This window comes from Chinchilla lanigera, unplaced genomic scaffold (assembly GCF_000276665.1).
Source record: "Chinchilla lanigera isolate Chin_1 unplaced genomic scaffold, ChiLan1.0 scaffold00042, whole genome shotgun sequence".
Lineage (NCBI taxonomy): Eukaryota > Metazoa > Chordata > Mammalia > Rodentia > Chinchillidae > Chinchilla > Chinchilla lanigera.
In genome coordinates this window covers 19,372,293-19,390,288 of record NW_004955443.1, presented here as the reverse complement: position 1 = coordinate 19,390,288, position 17,996 = coordinate 19,372,293, and the positions used below count along the sequence as shown (strand labels likewise).

General features: G+C 46.7%; 1 protein-coding gene across 2 annotated transcripts in view; it reads right to left on the bottom strand.

Moving 5' to 3' along the window:
* The window catches only part of Sel1l3 (sel-1 suppressor of lin-12-like 3 (C. elegans)), an 89,261-nt gene that overhangs the window by 16,433 nt on the left and 54,832 nt on the right, over positions 1–17,996 (bottom strand). For both annotated transcript variants that reach the window (XM_005392032.2, XM_013518080.1), the window contains exons 13-16: positions 14,731–14,793; positions 11,328–11,504; positions 9,015–9,142; positions 6,441–6,524 (exon numbers count right to left, since the gene is read on the bottom strand). In XM_005392032.2, the coding sequence (XP_005392089.1) occupies positions 6,441–6,524; positions 9,015–9,142; positions 11,328–11,504; positions 14,731–14,793 (452 nt within the window). The remainder of the gene's footprint in view (positions 1–6,440; positions 6,525–9,014; positions 9,143–11,327; positions 11,505–14,730; positions 14,794–17,996) is intronic.

Sequence of the window (17,996 nt, the reverse complement as noted above, 5' to 3'; positions counted from 1 at the left end):
GTTAACACAAGGGTTCTGGGAGATGAGGCTTCCACACCAATGCGGGGAGTGCTAAGTGCACACACCACCCAGCCCTGCGGTTCTTCCTTGGGAAGGATATTCTACAGGAACAATCGGGGAGATGCGCAAAGATTCTGTTGTCAAAGGAGCTCACGGTAGAGCTGCTCATACGAACTGCACACAGAAAACTGGAAACAGTTTAAGTATCTGAAAATCAGTGACAAGTTCACTTATCCCACAGTGCAGCCACTTTCAGATGCAGCCATTAAAATGATGTGATGGAAAAGTGTTCAAAACCACCAAAAGGGGCTGGTGATGTAGCTCAGTGACACAGCACCTGCCTGGCAAGCACAAGGTCCTGAGTTCGATTCCCGGTACCAAAAAAATTAAAAAACAACCAAAAGATTGTTATGCAAAATTTTCCATTCAGTGCAGACAAAAAAAGCAGAATATAAAACAGTGTGCCCCAGTTATGCAAAAACAAAAATAAAATGGAGCAGGCACATACACAAATGCATATATGGCGGGGGAAAAAAAACCCTAAAAGTTATCTACCAAATGCTAATAGTACTTGTCTCTAGGTAGTGGGGAAGCAAGTAGTTTTTGATTTCTTCTTTTTACTTATCTAATTTGCTCTGTTTTCTATGTGTTAACCAGTTTCTGAGCAAAAATTTATTTTAAGCATAATTAGTTGTATCTAAAGCTTATTTTTCATTTTGAGTAGTTGACATTTATGGCACTTTTTAATTTCAGCTTCATGTAGGAGCCACTATAGGGGAGGGTGAGGTAGTCTGGGCTAGGGAAAATGAGGTAAACACATTCTGAAATCATCTTTTCCAAACTGCTAACGGCAGCTTCTTGCTGATCCTCTCTTCCAGACAGGGAGGCAGCCGGGGGAACCAAATTAGGACAGTCAGACCTCCAGTAGGTCACAGGCCATGTCACTACAGAGCACGCTGAGCTCCCGCCTCTGAGCTCCTGGGGCAGCTGACCAATTAGCCATGACTCATGCTAAAGAGAGACAAGGTCAGCTCCGCGGTCTCCCCTGCACAGGCAGTCAGATAATCAGCCCGCAGCTGCAGCTACAGACACCATCCCACAGGCCTGGGGCCTCTCTTACTCAGCCTGCAAAAATCCTATTTGGGTACCATAATCCTCTGAGTACACCCAATTCAGCAGGCACACCAGGGGGAGGCCTAGCAGGCACACTCCATTTGTTTGCGACGGAAGTCTGTTCCTAAAGTCTGAGCATCTTAAGTTTCTTCAGAGTCACTTGAACTTCTACGAGGGCCTCCAATTCCAGCAGGGATGCATGAGAGAAGATGCTGTAGACCTGCAACCCACGGTCAGGTACAGGGACGGCGCCCTTGGCTATGCCCACCAAAAAATGGCTTTTTGCATTTTCTTAAAATGTGCATTTTATTAAAATGCAGGCAACCAGGTGGCTGGTTGTCAGAATTGGGGCATGGGGTGAGGAGGATGAGGTGGACAGCATAAGAACATTCGCTATGGGCAACTTTATAAAGACTCTCTTTTGCCTCTCAAGCTACCTGAGTGATGGGGAAGGAAAAGGAGGACGTATTTTATAGGAAGCCTTCGTTCCCATTATTACATAAACTGGGAGGAAATTTTACAGAACTCTCAAGCATTTCCATCACGCGAGAACTGAAATCCATCAAGATGACATGTCTAAAAACATTGATGTTAATAGAAGTGGACAGAAATCCACCTCTGTCTTCTACATGGCAGAATCAATCATGCAGTGCCTGCGTGCGCTGATGTCACTGCCATCCGTGTCAGGCATTGCAGGGCAGCGCTCCGAGAAGGCCAGACAGGAAGCCCACCCTTCCCAGCTTCTTAACGCTCTTCAGACAGGACGCCTCGGCACAGGTCCCACCCACACAGCCTCCCGGCGTTTACTTAACTGTGTTCAACAGAAACCATCTCAAAGTATTAATTACAGATATTTCTGGGCTTCCCTTCTGAAATAAACATTTACTCAGCACTTGCTAATTGCAGGAAGCCCAAAGACAGGTCTCGAAACTCTCCTGTCCTCCCATGGACTGCCTCCGGGGTTAGGAAGACGGCCAGAGTTTCAAGTTCCGTTCCGACTTTCCCGTTGTCAGGAAGGGAACAGGTGCAGTGGGGGCAGAAGGGAGGGATTCGCAGGCAAGACTTTAAGGTCGTATTTACTACCCCTCCTTTCAGATCTGACCCAGACATTCCCAGCACTTCTACAGTGTACACCTCAATCACCGATTCTTTGGTTGCCTGATGTGAATTTTGACTTTTGAGTCCTTCTGAGCAGCTTTTCAAACAATTCCACTCTTTCCTGAGTGCTCTTTTCTGCCAGTGCCTGAAGCCACTCAGACAAGAACGATAAAAAACCAAAATCCTGGGGTTTCAGTGGGAGTCACTGCTCTTTTGGGAAAAGGTGAATCTCTTTCACTTGGATCTCTGTACGCCTTCCTGTCTTGCCTCCAGCCCCCGGTACACTGGGCTGCACCTCTGGAGTTAAGTATTTTGGGTACGTTTAAGACGAAGGACATTGAATCTCGGAGCTCGTAGATGGAATAGCATCTACGAGATGAGGGCAATGAAACAAGACAGCCGGCTTTCCCGCTAACTTGGTGTGGCGTCCGAGGACAGCCTCGGGCGTGACAACATTATCTACCACATTATGCCGACACAGCAAAAAGCCCCTCGCTCAATCACCTTCTCCTCTGCAACTATCCCGCATAAATCTTGGAACAACATGGAAAACCACAAGCTCATCAAACTGACACATGTAATTTGAAAAGAGCGTCCAGAATAAATTCACACACACACAAATGAGAAAAGGGGCAGGACGGTGGGGAGCGGGGGGAAACGGATGGATGACTTAGTCCTATTCTAGCAAAATAGATGTTACCACAGAAGCCACGTTGTGGCTGGAGAAGGTCAGCACATAAATTTCCATCTAAACCCTTTGGAAGGTTGAGAGGTTTAGTGAGCAGGTAGCAATAGAAGCACTTTGCCTCAAATATGTTTGGAAAAAGATCTTCCTATTGTCATGGGTACTGTGTGTTTCTTCTTGTTGAAACTGAGTGGTCTTGAGCCCGATGGAGGCTTATCTTTAACCATCAGTATCCAGATTGGCAAGGATGTGGAGAAATACAAACTTACAGGTGGTGGGAGGAGGGTAAACTGGTAAAATCACTTTGGAAAACAACTGGCATTGTGTTGTAAAGCTGAACAGGTGTCTACCCTGTCAGCCAGAGACCCAAAGACTAAATGTATAGTCTAAAGCAGCTCCTCTTACATGTGCCAGGAGGTATGTAAAAAGTATTCATGGCTGTGTTGATGTTAAAAAAAAAAAAACTGGGTGTGGCGACACAGGCCTGTAATCCCGGCATTCGGGCGGTTGAGATAGGAAGATCATCATGAGGTTGAGGCTAGGCCTGGCCTGTCTCAAAAAACAAAACAAACCAATAAACACCCTTCCCCCAAAAACCTAAAACAGCAATAACAAAAAGCAAACAATGCAAATGTAGGTTAACGCGAATTAGCATGAAATTTGATAAATAAATTGCGGTTTATTACAGCAGTATAAATGAGCTATAGGTGCAGGCATCAAAATATATGAATCCTAGAAATGTACTGATAAGTTTCAGAGCAGCTGAAGAATGATGTATGATATGATTTTAATACACAAAGGTCAGAGAAAGCCAAACTAAATCCACTGCATAAAAATCTATCTGTATAGAGCACAACTATAAAGAAAGTTGGCAGCAGATGAACCAAAAGGTTCAGGGCACTCAGTGTGGGGATTTAACCCCGGGAGGGACTCTCGGGGGGCTTGGACAGTAGCAGCAAGGCTCACCCCTCATTAAGCAGGGTGGGAGGTTGGCAGGTGTTCACTTTGTCGTTATGCTTGAGCACTTACATCTGTATCACACATTGCCTTACACATATCAAGTATCTCAGAAGGACACTGTCCAACAGGCTCATGCCATAACTCTATTTCAGATGCTCAGCTCCTTTCATCTGGATTCTCAAGCAGTCCCCCTGAAGGCTGTCCCTCTTGTCCCATCTCACCCAGCTGTTTGCTGAAGTGTCCTAGAAATGACCTCTGTTCTGTCACTACCCTCTCCAGAACTATCAATGGTTCCCTGCTGCTTTACAAATTAAGTATAAAGTCTGTAACCAGCCATTCAAAATTCAATAAAATAGTATTCTTTTCTGCCTTCACTAAGTATAATTCTCAAGTCTTACCTTCATGGCAAACTGTATGCTTTAAAGTTTTCTAGACCTATCCAGAACTTCTCTCTTTGCTTTTGCTCTTGCAGTTCCCTTCACTGTAAATGCTGTTCCTGGCACGGCTATGTGGAAACTCATCTATTCTTCAAGGCCATATTGTCCACTACCTTCATCATCCAAGGCTACCAACCTCTCAAGCCATGCAGCATCTTTTCCTCCTCTGAATCTTTAGTGTTCTTTACATGCTGCCTATGATTATGATCGTTCAGTATGCTTGTTTGTTCATTCACTAACTTTCCAAGGATTTCCCAGCACCCTGTGCATGGGGCACTGGTCTACAAGTCACAGGACAACTGACAGGTAAAGAGCCATCATGATCCATACAGGAACACAAAGCAGTGCAGTTAGGATGCCTGCGGGGAGGAAGTCCCAAGCACAAAGGCTCAGAGTCCAGACAATGGGTCGCATGAGAAAATGTATGAGTAGGAGATGGGGTAGCAAATGTCCCTGAGTTGGACTTGTGATATTCCCTACAACTTGTGGAGGGGCACCCTGCATTTCATTGTGTGCAGTAAAATCTGCAGAACTAAGTAAAAAACACATAAAATGCAAAATATGCTAAAACACTCTGCCCCTGCTACCAAACCAGAATAAAAAATAAACAACCTGCACTGTGGCTAAGTATTCTAAGAAAGAAAATAGCCACAGACATCGTAATTCATCTAACCCTTCACGGTAAATTTTTAAAAGTGCTAGCTGAAGTGTTGAGTGATATTAAATTCAAAAACAGGCCAAGCTAAGCTATTAACACATGTTCTGTTTATAGAAAAAAAGGTCAGATATTGTGTGTGTGTGTGTGTGTGTGCGTGTGTGTGTGTGTGTGTGTGTGTTCCCCTTTTGGGATGACTGGATATCCACACTGGATAGCTGAACCCTTAGTTCACTCTAAGAAGCCTTGTGGGGGAGAGAAAATGGAAAGCTGGAAGAGAATGAGTTAAAGTCAAATTTGGGAGTTTTATGTTCGGATGTTTACCAGAGACACATGATAAAACACCTCCGAAATGCTAAGGTATATTTACAATTGGGAAACTGTAGTTTCCTTGAAAGAAATTCCTTTCTGACTGCAGTGAGGCCACGGAGAAGGAACTTCCACAGGTTGCTGATAACACACACTTATATTTGGTGCCTTTTTTATTGGGCTCATTTCCCCTATGGGCTTTAATTTAAGATTCCTGCTCCCTCAGATGTTGCCTGTTGGTTACATGTGCAGCAATGGACCAAGAGAGAAAATGGGGTTCTTTCACATATTTTAATTTTAAGTAAGGTTCAGATGAGTGTGATTGATGCTCAATCTGGTTTAATGTCTTTGAGCCAGTGGACCGAGGGGCCTGCTGCTGACTTTGCGTCCTTTTTAGTTATTACTAAAATACCTGGATCATTTAGACAATAAGCCAGCCAACACATGTGGCACAGGGGAAAATCAAAATGGAGTGCTAGAACTGACAGAAGAAAACAAATGGAAAAGGAAGTCAGGTAGTGTTTGGAGCGGTATCCATGTGATCACCTAGCAAGAGCAGACAGGGGGGTTTGTACGTCTTCTGTGCAACACCTTGTCCCTTAAAGAACAGGAGGAGACACAGGGCTCCATGACAAGGTCAGCAAGGAAGGCGACTGTTGTGTTGTGACAATGGACACTGGTAAGTGACTTGAATAACGCCCGTTCCTGGTCTTGGCAGAGGCATTGAACTGTCTAAAAGGACAGGCTTGAGCCTTAGGCATGGTGCTTTCTCTTTTTCACCTGAGCCAGGTGGAGGTGGAGGTTCTGGCCCTGCAGTGACCTGGCAGGGGGAGGCAGAGAGTCTCACGAGAGACCCCCTGTGCTGCCTCCAGACTCTAAAACCAAGGGGACAAGCTCAAAGGAAAGCGAAGTCAAGGTGTCTGTGTGTCTCTCAACTTGATGAGTGTGGACACCCCCCCCAGAGAACTAATTTCTGTATATAATTAAACATGGAAATGCTATGTTTTCCAATCAACAGCCAATCAGCCTGTGAAACTCTGAATATCATTACTGGGAAGCTATGATTTGCCTGCAAATTGCCTTTTCAGTTGTATTTTAGGATTTGGTCTCCTCAGTCTGTACTGACAGGTTGAAAAAAGGTAAGGGTGGAGAAAGCCCACTGTAGTTCTGGCCCCACGCTTACCAGAAGCCCTCCAAGTAGGCGTTGAGGGCCCTGCGGATGACATGGCCCAAGTATCCATTTTTTTCAGCAACGTGCTTTGCCCATCTGAAAAAGAAAAGGGAGAGAAAAATATGCAAACTGGCCAATTAAATAATCACTTTTTTCTTCCAATGATCTCAATAAATCCCACTCAGGAAATATTCTGCTTGTTAGAATTTTTATCAAGTAACAAATCAGAACTGAATGTTAAGAAGGTTAAGAAAATACATTTTAAGAGCTTTTCATTCAGTGCCTTTCTTACAAATGTTTAGTAGTTGCTCTTTTATGGAAACAAAGACATGCATGATGAAAAATATCTACCAACATGGAAAAAACTAACCTCTACCAAGGGTTCTGTTTCTCTCACTTTTAAAGTGTTTACTGACTTATTATAAGGTTTCTCTACTTTGTTTCTGTCCCTTAATGTGTCCTAGAGGGATTATTTAACAGTCAGCTACTCTGTTGTAATCTTTAGATTTAAGCCACTAAAAGAATAGTATAAAAATATATAACAAGCTAATAGAACAGAACAGAATGATTTTTACAAATACTTGATTAATACAAAGGAAGATCAAGAAGAGAGAAAAAAGGCACAAAACAACCCAGATGAGACAAATAGGCTATGAACAGTAAAATGGCAGATTTTAAAATGAAATATATTCATAGCTGCATTAAATGTAAATGGACTAAATATACCAATTAAGAGCTAAAATTATAGACAATAAATAATGACCAAAACTTCAATTATATGCCTCTTTCAAAACACATGCATTAAAATGTAAAAGACAAAGAAAAATTGAAAATAAAAGGATGCAAAAAAGACAAAAATTTCAATATTAAGATGTGGTACATGAAAACCAGAAAAAAAAAGAGATTAAGGTAAAGACCATGAACAGACATAACAGAAGGTTGCAAAATGATAAAAGGGTCAATGAGAAAGGCAAAAACAATACTAATTCTATATGACCCAATAACACAAATTCAAAATATATAATGCAAAATTGACAAGCTAAAAGAAGAGATAGATAAGTCTATACACATAGGTTTTAACACATTTTTTCCAATAACTGGTATAACAAGCAGAACCAAAAAAATCAGAAATGATAAAGAAAATGTGAATGACATAATTAACAAACCTGAAGTAACTGATACATCTATGTAGCCACTGTAGCCAACAAATTTAGAAAACACTTTTCAGGAGCCCAGAGAGCATAAACCCAAACTGACCATGTTTTGGTCCCCAAGCATCCTTCATGCCTCAGCAGATTTCGAAAGACTGACGTCATTAACAATATGTTCTCAGATCACAGTGAGATTAGCTAGAAATCAGTAACAGAAGGATAACAAGAAAATTCCTGAAACATGAATATTCACACCAGATACTCTACAAACAATGATAAAAGGCTTTGAGCCAATCTAAGCTATTTTATCACTGAGTTTGGGTCAAGATGAATTTAATCTCAGATGTCTCACAGGAAGCCCCCTTTTGGAAAGCCCGGTATAGTATGAATTGGCCTACTGCAGAGCTCAGTGACTTTGTTTAATCTGTAAAGGGCAAAATAGTAGATATTTTAAGCTTTGGTCTTTGTTGCATATTCTTCTTTGTTTTACAACTCCTTAAAAATGTGAAAAGCATTCTTCCCTCTTGGGGTCACACAAAACAAGTAGTGAGACACATTTCACTTGCGGATCATAGTTTGCCAACCCCTAAGGGTCATTTCCAGATGTGCAAGACCTCAAAGTATGCCCCGGGTTCACCATTCCTCAGAAAACTACTGTAGGATGTGTTCTACCAAAACGGGGGGTGCATGTGAGGAAAAGGAAGAAAGGAGTCCAGCAAAGAGAGCCCCCAAAACCCAAAAAGAGAGAGGTGGGGGTGGAAAGGAAACCCTATGATAGTGACAAAGTCTATCTTAGCCAGCAGCACTGTCTTGCAAAGAAAGGTGTCACCATGAAGATTAATAAACTACTTAATGGGTGTGAGCATATTAAGAGAAGATTTAGAGATCTAGGGAAGAACTGGAGGTAAAAGTATACAGACAGGGCCAGGGAGATAGCTCAGCCACACAGCACCTGCCTGGCAAGCACAAGATCCTGAGTTCAACTCCCAGTACCAGAAAAAAGTATATAGACAATGGTAAGTGCAGAGAAATCTAAGCAAATAAACAATAAAAATAATCATCATTCATTAGAAAAGTTGCTCAAGAAAGACAAAGCGATCATAGTATGCTACACAGCTCATCTGTGAATAGCAGTAACCACGTAAAGTGATACTAATCTAATAGAAATGATGTACTGATCAGGAAGGAACTGCGCATGTCGGGGCAAATGGAGCCGACAGAGGAAAGAGAACCATACTTTTATCTTTCCCAGGGGGACAGCCCAGGAGATGTTTAGCTTTTTGACCTAAATGCACGCAATAATGACAGAAGTAAAAACTCGATTTTAAAAATGGAAAAGAAAAAGTGTAAGAAAAAGAAAGAAGTCCAGTTTCTCAGGCATAGTGAACAGAGGACATGGTTTTCCCATCACAGGCGACATCTGTTGGATGCTTACACCACGGCCTTCTCGGGATCCCTAGGGAATGTCTCCAGGTTGCCTGTGATGTAGTAGAGAGAGCACCACAAGGTCCCTTCGATGTGTCCCCCTTGTGCAGCCTTGTGGAAATATTCACCAGCTAACGTCTGCAGAGAAAGATGAACCACGTCACTCCCGTTAGTACAACACTCCCCACCCCCGGCTGTATGGTTTCCCACAGCCACTGTCAAAAAGTCCTGTAAGCCTGATATTATCACAGGCTTAGAACTTCTGATACCTTTAAGGAAACTAGGTCAAGAAATAGTTCCAGAAAGACAGCTCATCCCAGAAGCCAGCCTCTGGGAGGTATGAACTCGCTAAAAGCTATTCTGTGATTAAGTTCGCCCAATAAACACAGCAACCTGCAACCATGAGCGCCACTACCATCTCTTTGATCCTTGTGCAACCCCTGTGTGCTGGACAGAAAGACTGTGCCAGAAGTCATACCAGGTGAAAATCCAAGCATTTGCTTTCCTAACCTTGCTTAATACCTTCCTGCCAACCCATGCACAAAACAGCATTTCCAGTAGGAAGGTGAGAATTAGAATATGACAATAAAAAAATCCATGCTTGCAGATGTGTGGGAGGGTTACCAGACAAGTGCAATGCATAAAAATACGGGCACTGTGTGTAATCAGAGAGAGGCGGAGTGAGAAATGAAAACAAACACTTAGGTGGGTATATACATACTTCCACTGATTTCCACTGTTTTTCAGGGCTAGTAAACTATTGTTTCTAAAAGCATGGACTCTGCAGGCAGCTAGGCTTGGGTTCCAACCCCAGCTCTGGTCCTGACCCATTGCAGGGCCCTGGGCATGTTAGTTAATCTCTCCAAACCTCATATTCTGCAGCTGCAAAACGTGGCTTCTGATTGTCCCTCGTGGGAAAGGGTGGGGTGGAGATTAAGTGAGGTGCCATATTCTCCAAGGTTTAGTCCTAGCTTCACAACGAATAATTTTCCTCTGCCCTCCTACACCACCGCTGCCACTGTTACAGTCTCGTTCATCCCAATAAATGCCACGTCCATTCCTCCATCTTCCAAGTGCCGAGCATGCTGGAGTCCTCCCCGGCTCGCTTCTACCTTCGGAGGATCTGTGAAGTCCAGTCACACCTCAGCCATTCCCCGCTACTGCCCCATTTTAGCCATGGAATTTTCTGGCTTGAATTCTCAGCGTTAACCCTGTCTCCATCCCGTCTCCCTCCAGTTAGTGTCCCCAGGGATGCAAGAAGAGCTGTTTCAAACACTGCCCCTTCATTGCTGCCCCATTCGAGATGGCCCAAGATGGCTTCCTGTCTCCCCGCAGCAGACAACAAGTCTCGTGTGGATCTGGGCAGTGACCCCACTGCCTCGACTCTCATCCCTCCCCACCTCCGCGCTAACCTGGCCTCCCTGCTCCCTCCTGGGGCACCGTGGATGCTTCCGTCCTGGGCCCTTTGTCCCAGTTATGTCCTCCTTCTGAATCTTCTCCCAGATATCTGTGAGACTCCTTTAGGAGCCTGCGCAGTGTCCCCAGTCAGAGGCCTTCTCTGGCCCCCACAATCTCCTGCCTTCGTGTCCTGTTCCATCTTCCCCCCAACTCTCGTCCCTACCTGCCCTGTGAGGAGGTGTTTGCTTCCTTTCTTTCTCCCCTACGGATGTCAGCTCCATGGGAGCGGGAACCGTTTTGTCTGCTGCTGTGCCCCTCAATGCCCAGGAGCGTGCCTGGCACAAGAGGGTGCCCAATAAACTCTGTGAAGGCAATGGCACTCAGCATTTTATTACCACCCTCAGTGTCACTGTGAACGGAGAGGCTTCGCTTTCACACTCGGGCGCAGGCCCTTACTCTACCAAGTATGTGACTCAAGGTCCCTTAACCCCTCAGAGCCTCGGTTGCCTGCTCTGTGACGGACACAGCCGTAGCAGGTATTTCTTTCAGAGGACAGAGTGCACAAGCCTGCATAAAGCAGCGGCCACAGACAAGCGCTCGGTCCACTCTGGGGCTGTCCCTGCTCTCTCCCACCAGGCAGCGCTGCCCGTGCTTAGCTCCCTGTCTCTCCTTCCTGGCTGCGCTGGCCTCCCGAGTCTCCACCCCAGGGCAGTTCGGTCATGCCATCCACCACTTCCGGCCCCCGGCTAAACGCCACCCTTTACCCTCACTGTCTTGTCTGCCTAACTGAACCCTGAGCCTGGTGAGGACAGGACCTGGATCTCAGGTTATGTCCTCACGTCCTCACTCCCGGGGCCCGTCCCCTTCCACAAACTCTGCATGATCAGGCATCAGGCAGCTGCAGAGCTGGTCCCAATCTACTCACCAGATTCCTTCCAGGAGCTCCTGGGAAAATGCCATCCAAATACAGGACTCCGAGATTGTACGAGGCGTCTGGGTTCCCCATTTCTTCTGCTTTTAACCAGTACTTGGCCGCTTTGGTATAATTTTTCTTGAATTTGTGGTAATACCATCCCAGGCCATTGACTGCTTGATGCAATCCCTGGATTTTAGAATGAGAAAGAAATTGCTATTTTTTTAAAAAAATGTCATCTAAAGAGATCTGGAAGCAAATGCCGTGAAAGCATTCTGCCTGGATCTGAGCAAAGCCTTCCCTTTCTCTTTTCTGGGGCAGACGGCATTAAAGAAAAGTGAAGTGCCAGAAGACAGAGCCTGCCCAGGAGGCTCCCAGGTGGGTCTCGCCCGGCTGCTGCTGGGATTTCTGCTGTCCCCCTCCGCAGTGGTGCTGGCCCCCACCATGGCTCCACGCCGGGCTCTCTTGCAAAGCTCTTGCCTATGATGGCCTCTGAGCATCCTGCAGGAGCAACAGCGCCCTTGAAATGCGTGAACATTATCTGCGGCAGGAGGCCCAAAACCTGCCCTGGCTCGGACGATTTCTAGGTGACCCGCCTGCCCATCTGTTGATTCCTTGGCCCTGAACACTGAGGATCCTTCCAGGGGACGCAGCTGCGACAGCCCACGCGCCAGCACTGGCTCGGCACCCCCAGTTCTGGTGCAGTTAGGGTCAGAAGGGGGCGGGTGCAGAAGGCAGAGGAGGCTCAGGTCTGCGTGGCACCAGGGGAGGCCCTGTTAGCAGACTGCCCCAGCCTTGAGCCCCTCCCTTGCTCTGGCCAAGTCCAGCCCCGTCACCCCTGTGCACCTGGGTAGACGGAGCTCCCTTTCCTCTTTCCTAGCAGGTTGCTCCTCCTAGGCTTGACCTTATAATCTGGGTGCCAGGAAGACCTGGAGAAGAAACCAGCAAAGCCCAAGCACATGGACGCTCCCTGAGGGCTGGATCTTGGTTTCTGCTCCAAACCCAGCAAGACACTCAATAAATATATGCCAAATGAATAGAAACTGTGCTCTGAACACTGATGCCAAATAGACTCTGAATCCGCCCTCCTTGGGGTCCAGAGCAGGGTTCACCCCCACGATGTCCAAACTGAGAGCACTGCGCGTGTAAGCATCATGGGTCCAAGCATGACAGCGTCCTTTTCGGGTCTGGAGCCGGGTACGCTCCGCAGAGCAACTGCGGAATGCACGTTGATGCAGTAAGCGGCCAGGCCCCGCTATAAAGCAGCAGAGTCTGCTTTGAGCAAGCCCACAGGACACATCCGCTGGCTGCCGCGACGCTCACAAGGAGAAACCACAGCCTGATTCGGACGCACCTGTCGCCAGCCAGAACCTTTTCCAAACTGCTCCTTTAGGAACTGCACTGGGACTGAGGTCAGGAGCCCGCAGGGAACCCTTAGCTCTTAGTTCTCAGACCTTGTTCCGGACCCAGCTGATCGATAGTTCTGCCTGACTGTGACTTCTGACTAATTCTGAAAATCAAGCTCCATGCAGCCTTCGGCACAGCGTGAAGAGTGCAGGGGCTCAGTAAATCCTTGATGGATGAATGAGAGTGAGAATGACAGCACTCTGAAGTGCACACAACTACTGCAGGCCACAGAACCGCATTTCCCCAGCACTTATGGAAGCTCCCCGAACAATTCATTGAACTAAAGCACAGCAGACATCAATCACCAGTACGGGGGCTAAAGACATGCAAATTTAGCCAAGAGCTGGTGTTCACCAACAATCTCAGCACTTTGGAAGGCTGAGGCAGGAGAATGGCAAGTTTGAGTCCTGCCTGGGCAATCTAATGAGGCCCTGTCTTAAAATACAGAAAAAGAGAGGGAAGGGAGGAATAGGGGAAAAAAAATTAAGATGTGTTAAGTACAGGTACCAACTCCCCACGAGAATGAGACCATTATGTACTATAAACATGTGCTAGTAAAAAATAAATTAAAAAGTAACAATAAAAGGGGCTGTGATACAGCCGAGGGGCTGAGCACTCACGGCTGGCCTTTTCCTTTGCAGACTTCTGAGAGTGTGGGTTTGATCCCCAGTAACACACACACACACACACACACACGCACACACACACACAGATGCGAATTTCACACTTGCCCAGAAGCCCCTCACTGGCACTATTCAGGGTGCCCTCACACACTATTCAGGTGTGTGCCTTGTGTGTGCTGAGTCAGGAGCGGGTGTGCACATCAGTGGCATCCCTTTTTTGGGTCCTGGAGCCTCCTGACCACATCGAGGTGGAGGAAAGTCTCCGGAGGCTCTCACTCCCGCTCCGATGTCCTGCTATACAGAGCAGGACCCTCTGAGCTCCAGGAAGAAGAAAGCGCAAGAAAACGCAGTGTAGTCCCCTTGGGAGGCTCCATGGATGAACAGGCCAACATGAGTAGCCCTGGTGACAGAGGCACATCCAGGAGCCGGAAAGCCAGAGTGTCCCACCCAAGTGGAATTAAAGCACTCTCAACAAATCTATTTATCTGCAAATCTGTTTTTTTTTGAGACAAGGTCTCACTCTGTAGTTCAGGTTGGCCTTGAATTCACTATGGAGCCCAGGCTGGCCTCATACCTGTGGCGATCCTCTTGCCTCAGCCTCCCGAGTCCTGGAATCACAGAGGTGCACCCCCACACCGAGCAATTTATTTGCAGATCTATATACAAGCACGTATGTGTGTGTGTGTGTGTGTGTGTGCGCGCGCGCACGCACGCAGCAGGTGCATGTGTTTGCAGTTGTTGTCAGCCAGAACCTTTTCTAAACTGCTCCTTTAGGAGAGTATGTGTGAAGTGCTTGCAGCGGGCGTGTGTGCTAGCACTTGGTGGTATACACTTGTGTGTGTGCCTCTCAAGTACTATTGAGATCTCCATCCTATAGCGATCTTTGGAATCCAGCTGACCTGAAGATACCATGGAAGTGTAAATAGTGACAAAAGCAAAATTATTCCTGGACCTGGTAATATCCTCAGCATACAGCTCCATTCTCCAAGCAGATGGTAATTGGACACGGCAGGGTTAACCTCCCACGGAATTAGGCTTTCGGCTTCCCTAATTCAATGGCATTTATGCCCATTCAATTTCAAGGAGCCCCACGGCTTGCTATCAGGGCAGCTCACGATTATAATTTTAGCCTTCAAACAAAATCAACCCAAATTCTATTGACTGGAAGGTGAATTCAGCTTTTGAATTTTGCTGTCTCCTTTGTGGCAAGTTTCTGTATGTGCTGTAGCTCAAAAATGACTAATCACTGCAGTGTCGGGGACCCCTCCCCACCCCACTCCCACCGCGGGCTTGCTAGAAAGAGGCTGGCTGTTTCCTTTACAGACTCCTGGGAGCGTGGGTGTGGGGGGCAGAACCACTTCTCTCCAACACTGTGCGTGTGTTACCTTGGAGGCCGCTTTCTTCATCAGCTCCAAGGCAAGCCGTCTGTTCTTTTTCACTCCTTGACCCTAAACATTGATAAATAGCAGTGATTATTAGGAAAACAAGCCCAGAATACACTCACAAGCGTCACACAGACACACCACTGTTCCACATACAGCACAAATAAACCTCAAACCTTCTTAATTCAAAACTGAATCTTAAACATATCTGTGCAGAGCGCTGTTACATCACTACCCCGCCCCCATCAGCATTATCAGTATTTTGCTCACATTCATGGATCAGAGGCAACAAACCTCAACCGCCCAGCCCAGCACTGATACAAAGTCCCCACTGGCCACTGTGGGAATCGCGCTCCCATCACTCCACAGGTGCTATCAGGAGAAGCCAAGGACTGGGTTAAATGAGTTTGGTCATCCTGGATGCTTCCCTCTGGGGATTATCTCACTTGCCAGCCAGATAAAGCACTTTATCTGGCTCGGACAGTCAAAAGTGGTTAGGCTGCTGTTCATAGCCTCCTGGTCCCGGCTTGAGTCCCCAGGCTGTAACTCTGTGGCTTCAGGACCAGCTTGAGATCCTGCCGTGGAGGAGATAGGACCCCTAAAATCAGTTGCCTCTGAGGCAAGTGACAGAAACTAACAGGGTTCTTCCAGCATAATCCAGACTTTCCAGAAGTGGTGTTTGCCCTCCACGCAAAGAAGCGGGTGGCTTTGGGTTCAGGCTACACAAAGGAGCTCTGTGGACCCTGCTGAGGGTGTCTGGAGAAATGGTGAGTATGAGGAGGGGGTGAGCAGGGTCCCCAGTGTGCCTCGTGACACAGGTCTGACAGTGCAGATGCCAGGCAAGGGGAGCCAGTTGAGAACAGCACTGCTTCAAATTCACCTCGGATTATTGGCACCGGCCATGCTCCAAGGGCCTCAGGGAGCCACTCCTGCTGGGCTCAGTCATGGTCGTGCAGATCACATGGGATGTGCATGTGAGAGGCTTTGCAGGAAGCTAGCTCCTATCAGCTCTGTTTAAATGCTTGGCTCTCTAGGGAAGGGAGGCAGCACTACTAAGCACTCCTGTGTTCAGCACCAGCGCTGTCCCATCACACATAACCATCGCAACAACCCGCCAGGGCTGCCGCTGTCATCCTTACCTAGGAAACCGCCCAGCGTCACACAGCACACAGGGACCAGCAGCAGGACCGCATTTCAGGCAAGTGGCCTCTCAAGTCCAAGCCTGTAACCACCACACCGTTTCCTCCAGAACCTTTCGGTTCTATGTCAAGAAAGTTCAAGGGCTTGGAGCCTCCCTCAGGATACAGGAAACACACGAGCACGCCTGACTCTTCACTCTTCGGGACCCCAAGTAAAACTGCAAATCTAACTAAAGGCTCAGCTATATCTACCATGCTTTTGCCAGGCTTCAACTTACCTATTTAGTAAAACTGATGGACTGCAGCAATGGGGATGAGGAAAATATGTTTTTCAAAACTGCACCATTATTTCATTTAATTAAAGAGAGAGAAGAAAGATACAGAAGGGTATTTGGAATAACTGGATAGGGGATGAAAGAACTTTCTGGGGGATTGCTGGGAAAGTATCAGAAAGGCCGGAATCATAAAATGTTAAGAGCCTGGTGGAATTTTAGAGTTAAACCTTCCTCAATTCTTTGATTTGAAGGGATAAAACTGGGGCCCAGAAGGTTGACAAGCCACAGCCTCACAGTTACAGCTGCAATTTATTTATTTATTTATTTATTTATTTATTTGGTCTTTTTGAGACAGGGTCTTGCTATGCAATTCAGGCTGGCCTTGAGCTCACTCTGTAGCCCAGGCTGGTCTCAAACTCACAATGATCTTCCTGCGTCAGCCTCCGGAGTGTTGGGATTACAGGCTTGCACCACCACGCCAGGCTACAGTTGCAATTTACAACCCGGACACCCCAAATTATAGGGCAAAGATGTTTCAGCACGCCTTCTGTTTGATCGGAAGTGGGATAACTTCTTGCACAAAGACTATGAGCAAATCTGAGTAGTCGCTGAAGTTGTTAAAGAAGAGACACATCAAGTCCTGGTACATCGTGAGTACTCAGGAACTATCCACAGAATGCATGGATGGAGGACAGTCATGACGGTCAAGGTCAAAGCTCCGTCCTCCTATGGATGCACCTCCTCACCTCCTTGGACAGACCACAGCGACCCACCATCCTGGCACCATCTTTGCCCAGTAAGTTGGGTGTCCTCACATAGCAAAATCACATGGTCATCCTTTCCACTGTGAAAACCCATTTTCCACATGGTGCTCTTTCAGGTGAAGAGCCCCCCTAACCAGAGGGGAAAAGCTCCCCTAAAATGCTGACAAAGGACTTTCTTCAGCCCACCCAGAGATAACTTAGTAAGAACGAAGGGAAAAAAAAAAAAAGAATGAAGGAAAACAAAAAGATCTTTCAGATTTGGGAAATCAGGCCCCAAGGAGACAAATCACCAGCACAGCCCTTTATCTATGCATTTGCCTCTTCTAGATTATGAGCTCCTAGGGACCAAACGTCTTGCTTGGGGCTTTATCTTCTCCACACTTTGCCCAATGACCAGCCTTAACCACCGTGGCCACGTGCCGCTCTCCTGTGCCATCTCTGTCCTCTCTGTCCTCCAGCGTATGAGCCCTCTGAGGCCCAGGATGTGATTCACTCATCCATATGTCCCTCCACCTAGCACAATCTGGCATTTTGTCAGCTCTGAATAGATGCTTATTGAATAAATACACGGATGCACTGGCATATGGCAGAGATTCAAACAATTTCTATGTTGATTTGATGCCTGGAAAGAGAAGGTCTGGGCTCTCAATTTGGAAACCATAACAACCAATAGGTTTTCAGGCTTTGATGGGGTTTAGGAGGGTAGGAATGTAGCAAAGTCACGGTTGTTAATCAGTGAGTGGCCACAGCTGCAGTCCTGGAGATGCGCCTGGCCAACTGCATACACACACTTGTTTGAAGACACTCACTTTTGGGGACAGCTGCATTCTTTGGGCATGGACATAAGGTCCAAGGGTCTTCTTATCAAAGCCAAAGCGCCGTACTTTTCCAAGACTGGTGAATCTATGCCCGTGTTTTGGGGGTGAAGAGCACAGTTTGTGAAGCCAGCCTGCCTGGATCCTCATCCCATCTGAGATGTGGCAGCCAGGAGACCTTGAGTGTCAAAACCTTTCTGTTTCCATCTATATAAACAGTGACCACAGCACACTAAATAGTTTCCCACCTGCTAAACTGGCCATGAGGATTAAATG